This window comes from Ovis aries, chromosome 12 (genome assembly GCF_016772045.2).
Source record: "Ovis aries strain OAR_USU_Benz2616 breed Rambouillet chromosome 12, ARS-UI_Ramb_v3.0, whole genome shotgun sequence".
Classification (NCBI taxonomy): domain Eukaryota; kingdom Metazoa; phylum Chordata; class Mammalia; order Artiodactyla; family Bovidae; genus Ovis; species Ovis aries.
In genome coordinates, this window is record NC_056065.1 from 40,415,637 (window position 1) to 40,426,347 (window position 10,711).

Consider the following 10,711-nt stretch of genomic DNA (forward strand, 5'->3'; position numbering starts at 1 on the left):
AATGACAGGCTCTCCAGGAGTCATCTGGACTTTCTGAAATGTGGGAGTCAGTGCCCTCAGCCTCCACCCCATCACCTCCCCATTGTAGGAAAATCCAGTGGCTGGAGGGGTGCCTGTGTCAAGGGTAGTCTGTTCTCCCCAAGAGGGGAAGTTGAGGGGCTGTTGGAAGCTGTGTCTGCCGCACACTAACCTCTCCATCCACCCTCAGACCACCAAGGCCTTCTTGCCACGGATGCTGGAGCTACAGAACGGCCACATCGTGTGTCTGAACTCCGTGTTGGCACTCTCCGCCATCCCCGGCGCCATCGACTACTGCACGTCCAAAGCCTCAGCCTTCGCCTTCATGGAGAGCCTGACCCTGGGGCTGCTGGACTGTCCAGGCGTCAGCGCCACCACCGTGCTGCCCTTCCACACCAGCACCGAGATGTTCCAGGGCATGAGGGTCAGGTCAGTGGCAGCGGACCCTGTCTCCGAGCCAAGTTCCTCTAGTCGATTGGACGAGGGGACTCATCATACCCAGAGAGACAAAATTTTAAAATAACCCAGAAGTGGTTTTCCCCTGGCTTTTTGGTCTCATATCTGAGTCTCCACGTGCAAGGCAGTGGGGTTCTATAGTGGTTTAGGGTCCTGCTTCTCAGGTCAGGGGCTTCACAGAGTACCCGTGCTAAACGCATGCAATGCAATACTCACCCAACTATAAAAAGGGTATAAAGTATTAATTATGCAAACGATATGGATGAATCTCCAAAGCATTATGTTGAATGAAAGGAACCAGAGACACAAGAGTGCATTTTGCATGGTTCGGTTTTTCTGAAGTTCTAGAGAAGGCAAAGCTGGGCGGAGGTGATGGGAATCAGAACAGTGCACTCCTAGGGGAGTGGGGACACAGCCTGGCAGGGAGCACCAGGGAAGCTTCTAGGCTTTTAACAATGTTCTCTCTTCTTGATTTGAGTAGGAGTTACACAGGTAAAAACTGATCATGCTGGACACTTAAGATTTATGCCTTTTATTGTATATAAGTTATAGCTTAGTTTAAAGAAATACCGAAGCCTAACCACCCATCCTCCAGACCAATTAAATCAACAGGAAATGGGTACCACTGGTTTAGAGCTTGTACTTTGGAGCCAGACCCCCAGAATGTGTGAGACCTTGGGTCTGGTTAGTTCCTACTCCAGCCTCTGTTAATCTGTAGAATGGGATGATGGGAGTAGGAGTCTGTGATAAGAATAAATGGGGTCTAGCACACAATACCCTATGTGCTACATTGTAAGTGCCCAGTAAATGGTGCTGCACTGATGTAGGCTTGTGAAGTGACACAAGGTTACAGGTAAATGAATCATCCAAAAACTATTTTCCTTGTTTTTTTGCACAGCAGCATATAATGATAATTTTGCCTTCTAAATTACATGCATCATCCTCTTCCAAAGATGAGGATAGCAGGGAGGGGTCGCTGTGAGAATTGCATGAGATCGTGGAAGGGATGTAGCGCAGTACATTCATGGGGTGTGGGGATCACTCAGAACACCTTAGTGATTATCACTAGGGGTGGTTTTGCTAAGCAAGGATCAAAACACCTGGCTTTGTGGACTCAGAGACATACAGAACAGACTTCTGATTGCCAAGGGGGAGGTGGTGAGGGGAGGGAAGAAGTAGGAGTTTGGGATTAGCAGAGGCAAGCTGTTATATATAGAATGGATAAATAATGTACTGTATAGCATGGGGAACTATGTTCAATATCCTGGAAAAAAAATAATGGAAAAGAATATGAAAAAGAATATGTGTGTGTGTGTGTGTGTGTGTGTGTGTGTGTGTGTGTGTATAACTGAGTCACTTAGGGCTTCCCTGGTGGCTCAGACAGTAAAGAATCTGCTTGCAGTACAAGAGACCCAGGTTTGATCCCTGAGTGGGGAAGAGCCCTTGGAGAAGGGAATGGCAACCCACTCCACTATTCGGAGGATTCTGTGCACAGAAGAGCCTGGCAGGCTACAGTTCCATGGGGTCGCAAAGAGTCAGACACGACTAAGTGAGACACTTAGCTGTATATAAGAAATTAACACAACATTGTAAATCAACTATACTTCAATAAAATTTAAAAAGAAAAACCTGATTTTGAATTTCACCTTAGCTCCTGTATGGTGGTGAAACCTTGAACCAGTTTTGTTACCAGTCTGAGGTTTACTTTGCTCATCTGTCAAACAGTGGCAATCATATTTACCTTGTTGGATCATTGGGAGAATTAGAAATAACACATGTAATGTATCTAGTGCAAAGCCTGGGGCATATGAGATGCTCAGCATTATTATTTTTTCTAACAATAAACATCTTCATAAGTGCATCTGCTATTAATCTTTCTAGCAGACTTTAGTTGTTATGTGCTGTGCTGTGCTTAGTTGCTCAGTTGTGTCCGACTCTGCCCGCCAGGCTTCTCTGTTCCTGGGGATTCTCCAGGCCAGAATACTGGAGTGGGTGGCCATGCCCTCCTCCAGGGGATCTTTTCAACCCAGGGAGCAAACCCAGGTCTCCTGCACTGCAGGCAGATTCTCTACCGTCTGAGCTACCAGGGAAGCCCAAGAATACTGGAGTGGGTAAACTATCCCTTCTCCAGGGGATCATTCCTGACCCAGGAATCGAACAGGGGTCTCCTGCATTGCAGGGAGATCCTTTACCAGCTGAGCTACCAGGGAAGCCTAATTTCCACCTGACTTATACGCAAATTATCATAGATTCTGAATTTAGAGGATGCTGGAATAATGACTATGAATGTTCCATATTGGTTTTTTCCCCTACAGTGTCTTGGTTTAGTGTCTTTTCATCTGAGCATACAGGAAGTGCTCAATAAATATGTGAAAGTGAAAGTCATTCAGTCCTGTCCAACTGTTTGAGACCCCATGGATTATACACTCCATGGAATTCTCCAGGCCAGAATACTGGAGTGGGTAGCAGTTCCCTTCTCCAGGGGATCTTCCCAACCCACGGATCAAACTCAGGTCTTCCACACTGCATGTGGATTCTTTACCAGCTGAGCCGCCAGGGAAACAATAAATGCATACTGGATGGAAATGCAGCCACAGCGATCCATGGTTCTAACTGGGCGCCTTGAGCACAGAAATGAGCAGGACTTTCACAGACCTCGCATTCCTGTGCCTGGTTTGCCTTCTGGCAAGGTTTCCTCTCCATCACTTTAAGAAGGAAATCCAAGGCCTCTCTCAAGTCATTTTTCCACAGTGGTTCAGAGTGTGGGCCCAAACTGCAGAGACAGGTAGTGCTAGTGGGAAAGAACCTGCCTGCCAATGCAGGAGACGTAAGGGATGTGGGTTCGATCCCTGGGTCAGGAAGATCCCCTGGAGGAGGGCATGGCAACCCACTCCAGTATTCTTGCCTGGGAAATCCCATGGACAGGGGAGCCTGGCGAGCAAAGAGTCGGGCATGACTGAAGTGATTTAGCATGTAACCCCAGCTTTGTGTGACCTCAGGCAAGTTACTTAGTCTTCCTGTGCCTTGGTTTCCTAGTCCATGAGAAAGGATTGATGGTGATACCCTGACTTGGAAGGCTAGATGAGCTCCCATGTGTGAATCAACTAGTTGGCTGGCAAGTAAGAAGCACTAGGTGAAGCTTCATTACCTGTGGACTGCAGGTGAGCCCTGACGGCTTAGGCTGCTGCTGCTGCTGCTAAGTCGCTTCAGTCGTGTCCGACCCTGTGTGACCCCATAGATAGCAGCCTACCAGGCTCCGCCGTCCCTGGGATTCTCCAGGCAAGAACACTGGAGTGGGTTGCCATTTCCTTCTCCAGTGTATGAGAGTGAAAAGTGAAAGTGAAGTCGCTCAGTCGTGTCCTTCTCTTCGTGACCCCATGGACTGCAGCCTACCAGGCTTCTCCATCCATGGCAAGAGTACTGGAGTGGGTTGCCATTTCCTTCTCCAGAGGGCTTAGGAGAAGAGCAGTAAAAGTCTAATTTGTACCTAGTTTGTGTGGGTTAGTTGCTCAGTCATGTCTGACTCTTTGCAACCCCTTGGACTGTAGACTGCCAGGCTTCTCTGTTCATGAAATTTTCCAGGCAAGGATACTGGAGTGGGTAGCCATTCCCTTCTCTAGGGGATCTCCCCTACCCAGGAATCGAACCAGGGTCTTCTGCATTGCAGGCAGATTCTTTACTGTCTGAGTCACAAGGGAAGCCCTGTTTCTTGAAAGAAAAAAAAAAAGCATTGGCTTCCTCTCCAACCATGTTTAACAACTTCTCAGGGTGGAGGGTTGGAGACAGGTGCTTCGGACAAAACTGATGGATTTTCTGGCAAAAGCAGCCATAACAGGGACTTCCCTGGTGGTGCAGTGGCTAAGACTCTGTACTCCCAATGCAGGAGACCCAGGCTCAATCCCTGGTCAGGGAACTAGATCAAGCATGCTGCAGCTAAAGATGGAAGATCCCACGTGGTCTCAACTACAACCTGGCACAGCCCAATAAATAAATATTTAAAAAAAAAAAGAGAGAGAGAGAGTGACCGTATAGGTGAGTGCTGCTGTTTGTAAATTGCTATTTACTTATTTTTTTTTTCTATGTTTGAGCCACCAGACACTTTACAAATGCTGCTGCATGTGGCCCTCTGCAAGCTTGTGAGAGCTCTTAAGCCCATTTCCTAGATGGGGGAACTGAGACTGAGAAGCGAAGGTACTTGCCCAAGGCCACATGGATAGAAATTGGCTTATCACCCTCAGTCCTCCTGGTGCTGGAGCAGCACGCTTTGTGGGACTGAGGTCAAAGCCAGCAGCACCAGCAGCCCTGCACCTATAGGCCCAGGAGAGATGGGACAAGCAGCAAGCAGGACACTTGCCTGGGGCTTCTGGGGGCTTGGTTTGAATCTCCAGGCCCCAACCAGCTCCCCAAAGCCCCAGCTTTCTTCTCTGTCAGTTGGAGTGAATAACACCTGTTGATTGCTCAGCACAGGTCTGGCACTTAGGGAGTATCACTACTGTTAGGGGTCTCAGGTCTGATGTTTCTGAACAATCGTAAGAAGCCCCTGATGCTTGCTTATTCAGCCATTCATTTATTTATCAACCCCACGAGACTGGTCTGTAGCTGTTTGAATGGATTAGTGAGTGTACCCATAAATCAAGGGCTGAGGGAGTGAACCAGCAAGTGGGGTAGAGCTCCTGTCTCTGCACAGGATGCATAGGACACACCCAGGGAATGTCATGTCATTCAATGTCCACCCACTCAGCAAGCATTTATGAAGCACCTACGATATCCCGACGCTGCACTCAGGGCAGAGAGCAAGGAGCAAGACCCACCATACCTCTGCCCTTGGGGAATTCAAGAGTGGAGGAGGAGAGACAGGCCATCCTCAATGGGGTACATTCAGTCAAGGCAGTTATCAGGGGGACGAGATCAGAGGCCAGTCTGAGTGGACGAAAGGAGGGAGCCTTGCTGATGGGATGGCTGAGATGGGAAGGATCTTAAGAGAGAGGATTGGCCAGGATCGCTGGGCAGAGAAGGAGGAGAGGTGGGCCCAGAGAGGTAGGGTTGAAGACAGCTTTGGGGGCCCTGGGAGGGCTCAAGCAGGGCAGTGACAGGGTGTGGGTGAGGTTTTAGGGAGCTCTCTGCTGTGCTCTGAGAACCAGTCCCAGAGTATGGGTGAGCAGGAGGAGACCAGCTGGGAGGACAGAGGGGATTGGGAACTCCTGATGCGTCTGGGGCAGCAGGGAAGCAAGGAGAGTATTTCAAACAGGGCTCAAGTTTCCCCACACAGGAGAAGCCAAAGGGATGACCCTGACATGTTAGAGAAGGGGCTTCCCTGGTAGCTCAGCTGGTAAAGAATCTCCCTGCAATGCAGGAGACCCCGGTTCGATTCCTGGGTTGTGAATGATCCCCTAGAGAAGGGATAGGTTACCCACTTCAGTATTCTTGGGCTTTCCCAGTGGCTCAGATGGCAGAGAATCTGCCTGCAGTGCGGGAGACCTGGGTTTGCTCCCTGGGTTGGGAAGATCCCCTGGAAGAGGGCATGGCAACCCACTCCAGTATTCTTGCCTGGAGAATCCCATGGACAGACATGTTAGAGACAGAAATGGAGACGGGGGGCAGGGAGGGGGTTTAGCAGTAGCACTTGCTTTTCAGGAGAAACTCACACTGTCTCTTCCTGCATGCAGGTTCCCCAACCTCTTCCCCCCACTGAAGCCAGAGACAGTGGCCCGGAGGACAGTGGAAGCCGTGCAGCTTAACCAGGCCCTCCTCCTGTTGCCGTGGACGATGCACGCCCTCATTATCTTGAAAAGGTACAGGGCTGGGGAGGAAGCTCAGAGTCAGGCTCCCTCCTCCCAGGGGACCTTGGTGGGGAAGAGGCCTCAGACAAGAGAAAGAACCCACATGATCGATTAGTCATATCTGCTGTGGGTGTGAAAGTGAGAGCCGTGGCATATGGGTCATGGAGTTATTATCCTTAATATAGGCTTCCCAGGTGGCACTAGTGGTAAAGAACCCGCCCGTCTAATGCAGGGGACGTAAGAGACATGGGTTTGATTCCTGGGTCAGGAAGATCTCCTGGAGGAGGGCATGGCAACCCATTCCAGTATTCTTGCCTGGAGAATTCCATGGCAGGCTGCAGTCCATGGGGCCGCAAAGAGTTGGACTCAACTAAATGACTGAGCACACACATCCTTACTACAGATTAGGGTAGTCAACTTTGTTGCTCTCAAGTACCTTTTACAATTTTAAAAACTGTTGAAGAACCTAAAGTACTTTTATTTATGTGAGTTGTATCTATTGTTTTAGGAATTAAAACTGAGGGGGGAAAGTATGGGATTTATACATGTATTCATTTATATATAGCAATAAAAAAATCCATTTGGTGTTAACATAAACAATATTTTTGTGAAAAGTAAGCATATTTTCAAAAAAAAGAATAGAGTAAAAAGAATGGCATTGTTTTACATTTTTGCAAAGCTCTTTATTATCTGACTTAATTGAAGACAAATGGATACTTGTATCTGCTTCTGATTTTCAGCTTTTGTGATGTCACATGTCATATAGCCTCCAGGAAACTCCACTGTACACTTCTGAGAGAATGAGCATTAAAAAAGTTGAATCCTACCACAGTACTATAATAAAAGTAGTTTCACTTGCAGAGATCTCTGGAGAGATCTCTGGTACGCCCAAGGGTTCCTGGGCAACATTTTGAGAACTGCCAGTCTAGAAACTAAATCTTGGCCCCAGCCTTCAGGGGGTTTACCCTAACGGGGAATACAGGAATCTCCTTGCCTAAGGCTTGAAATTCATAGAAACATCACAGTGCTCACCAGGTGGGATTTATCAGGGAGACCACCTTGGGAGGTGGGCTTTACAGAGAATTTGCTCCTCCAGAATTTGCCCAGCATCACATTCTAGAACTTTCCAGACTCTGGGCAGAAAACTCTTCCTGTCCCAGTCCCACACGAAACAGGCCATTCCACGTGCCCCATTCAGCACAGCTTTCATGAGCCTCTCCTGCTGCAGAGAGAGCTTCCACCCTGGAGCCCCGAGTAACCACGGACTCCTCGCTCCTCTGGGTCCCCAGCCCCCAGCTGACTGAACCCCTCTGACCTGAAAGGCCTTTTCCTTCTTTTTCTTTTTAACTTTTTATTTTATATTGGAGTATAGCCAATGAACAGGCTTCCCAGGTGGCACCAGTGGTAAAGAACCCACCTGCCAGTGCAGGAGATGTAAGAGATACAGGTTCAATTCCTGGGTCAGGAAGATTCTCCTGGAGGAGGGCTTGGCAACCCACTCTAGTATTCTTGCCTGAAGAATCCCGTGGACAGAAGAGCGTGGTGTTCTATAAACTATAGTGTTGCAAAGAGTCAGACACAACAGAAGCAACTTAGCACGCACGCACACGTAGCCTATGAACAATGTTGTGATAGTTTCAGGTGGACAGCAAAGGGCCTCAGCCATACACATACATGCATCCAAACTCCCCTCCCATCCAGGCTGCCTCATAACATTAAGCAGAGTTCCTTATGCTGTACAATAAGACCTTGTTGGTTATCCGTTCTAAGTATAGCAGTGTGTATATGTCCATCCCAAATTTCCTAAATATCCGTTTGTTCTGGAAGTCTGTATCTGTTTGGTAAGTAAGTTCATTTATATCATTTACTGAAAGGCATTTTTGGGAAGTGAAACACCCAAGTGCCTTTATCAGATGTCCAACCCCAGGAAACCAGGTTCCCCTCTGGCTACTGTGGATACGGTGGGCACCTGAGTAGCTGCTGTAACCTCAGGACCAGGGGGATACATCAGTCCATCCCTTCTCCAAATTCAAAGCCCTTCCAGGACACAGAGTGAGTGAGGGGTGGGGGGTGCTGGGCAGGCAAGCCCCACCTCAGCCTCCCTCAGTCCTGCTGACTATTGCTCTGAGTTGCTCCTTGACGGCTCCATGAGCCTTAGGAGTCCAGGGACTTGGATCCACACCAAAGCCAAGCTGATTATCCACCTCAGGGAGCTTCTTAGAAGCTTTTGGGGACATTCTAGAAAAAAGCTAATTTGTCTAGAACACCTCAGCACCATCCACAGTAAGCCCCCAGCCTACATTTCCTGTTCTGTCCCCCACTACTTTCCCAGAAAGAGCAGAGGCCAGCCCTTCCCCATTCCCTGCATTTGCACGCCCCTCTCACCTCCCCCAAGAGAAATCCTCACAGGTTCCACTCTATTGCCACCACCCCCAGGAAGACTTCCCAGTTACTCCAGCTGGAATGAGGCTTTCCTATCTTGCACCTAGGATGGGCTGGAGCCCTTCAAACTAATCAGATGAACTGAGGGCATCTCTAAGCTGGGTCCTCTGTGCCAGATGCCAGGATCAGAGATGAAATATCTACCATAGAGATACCCAGGGGCCCAATGAGGAAATAGCAAGCACAACTCCAGGCCTTGTTGGGGAAGCACAGGGCTATAGGGAGCCCCGGGGAAAGGCCTAAGGTGAGTCTGGGAAATTTCCCACAAAGCAGGAAATTGTGTCACGCTGAAGGTCAAGGCCTGAAGGTATCAGGTTGGCCAAAAATTTCGTTTGAGTTTTTTGTACGGGGGCCCGAATGGACTTTTTTGGCCAACCCAATATATGCAGGTGTTTTATTATCTGGAGGGAAATAAAGGGTGAGAAGTAAAACCTGAGGTCCCAGCTAAAGGAAGACACCACTCTGGAGTGGAGCAAACTTGGCTGAGAATCTTGAAATGGTAGATAGGACAGACTTTGGTAGCAAATGTATCAGGAGAAGAGTGTGGCTGCTTAAGAAATAAGTGAACACATGGAGTCCGGGGAACAAGAAGGTGATACCTGGTAACTAACTCTTCAGCCCCACACAGTAAATATTTGTTGAATAAGTGGCATTTGGAGTTCATAGATTTCTGAGATAATTATGGACCCTAAAATGCTCAAAATGTGGCTTTGAAAGTTTGTTTATACCTACCCTTTACCTTGTAAAAAACTATTTATACTGGACTTCCCTGGTGACTCAGATGGTAAAGAATCTCCCTGCAATGCAAGAGACCTGGATTCAATCCCTGGATCAGAAGATCCTCTGGAGGAGGGCATGGCAACCTACTCCAGTATTCTTGCCTAAAGAATCCCCATGGACAGAGGAGCCTGCTGGGCCACTGTCCATGGGGTCAAAAAGATTTGGACCCGACTGAGCGACTAACACTTTCACTTCAGTTTCATTTATCTACTTACCTGAAAGCCCTTCCTCCATGGAGGGGTAAGTGGGTTGGCTTGTGCGGGGAGCTGGTGTATGTTGGAGAGAAGAGGTGGGGAGAGCTTATGGGAACCACTACTCAACTACGTATCTTGTTTGGCTACCAGTCCGCTGGTCCCCCATTGACCGTCTTCTTGTTTCCTTTCTCCCTCCCTAAGCATACTCCCACAGGCTGCCCTCGAGGAGATCCACAAATTCTCAGGAACCTACACCTGCATGAACACTTTCAAAGGGCGGACATAAAGACAGGATGGAGAAACAGGCTCAAAAGCCACGGAACCTGAGGGGGCATGGGCACCTGGGCACACGCCTACGTGCCTGTCCCTCAGCACACTTCTGCTGGGTGAGCAGGACTGCTTCTATCCTGGGGAAGAATCCGGCTGACCCCTAGCCAGCCCCAGGACCTTTGCACAGGACTGATGGGCATAACTCTGACCCCCATGGGGAGGCAAGAAATCAGCCAGCAGCTGCCTTGACACTTTGTACATTTCTGATTCTGTAGAGTTTATTGTTAAATCGCTTCTCAAGTCTAACCAGCCTTGGCAATGCACATAGACCATTTCTGGGATGGTCTGTGGCCACATGCTCCTCCTTCACCTCCAAAATTCACTTATCCTCAGCTTGTGCAAACTGGTTGAACGGCAGGAATATATAAAATAAAGAGAGAAAGCTTTTGTGAGTGTTTTTCTTGAAATCCTTGACCTCTGGTCCTTAGTGGGCCGTGGGGAGGGGACCAATCCCAACCATAACACCCCACCCTTTCAGAGAGAATTGGTCTGCTCAGGGTCCCCAGCTGCCACGGATAGAGTAGAAAAGAAGAAGGCAGAGATCAGGAGAGAAATTGAAATCCAGGCCTGTGAGGGTAGGGAGTAATTGGTTTCTTGCCAGCTCCTTCAGGGCCCTCCCAACAGTCATGGGTTGGGGGGCACTTTGCCTTCCCACCTGCATCTATGGAAGACCAACAGGAACTAGTCAACAGAGGCATGCCCTCTGCCCTG

General features: G+C 48.8%; 1 protein-coding gene across 3 annotated transcripts in view; it reads left to right on the forward strand.

The window, feature by feature from the left end:
• The window catches only part of DHRS3 (dehydrogenase/reductase 3), a 51,138-nt gene extending 40,751 nt beyond the window's left edge, over positions 1-10,387 (forward strand). Inside the window, exons 4-6 of one of the 3 annotated variants that reach the window (XM_027975623.2) lie at positions 209-447; positions 6,141-6,266; positions 9,872-10,387. In XM_027975623.2, the coding sequence (XP_027831424.1) occupies positions 209-447; positions 6,141-6,266; positions 9,872-9,956 (450 nt within the window). In that variant the 3' untranslated portion in view covers positions 9,957-10,387. Of the gene's footprint in view, positions 1-208; positions 4,666-6,140 lie in introns of all 3 variants that reach the window. The other 2 variants (XR_009595820.1, XM_060396480.1) reach the window with 2 other exon arrangements.
• The last annotated feature ends 324 nt before the right edge of the window (positions 10,388-10,711 follow it).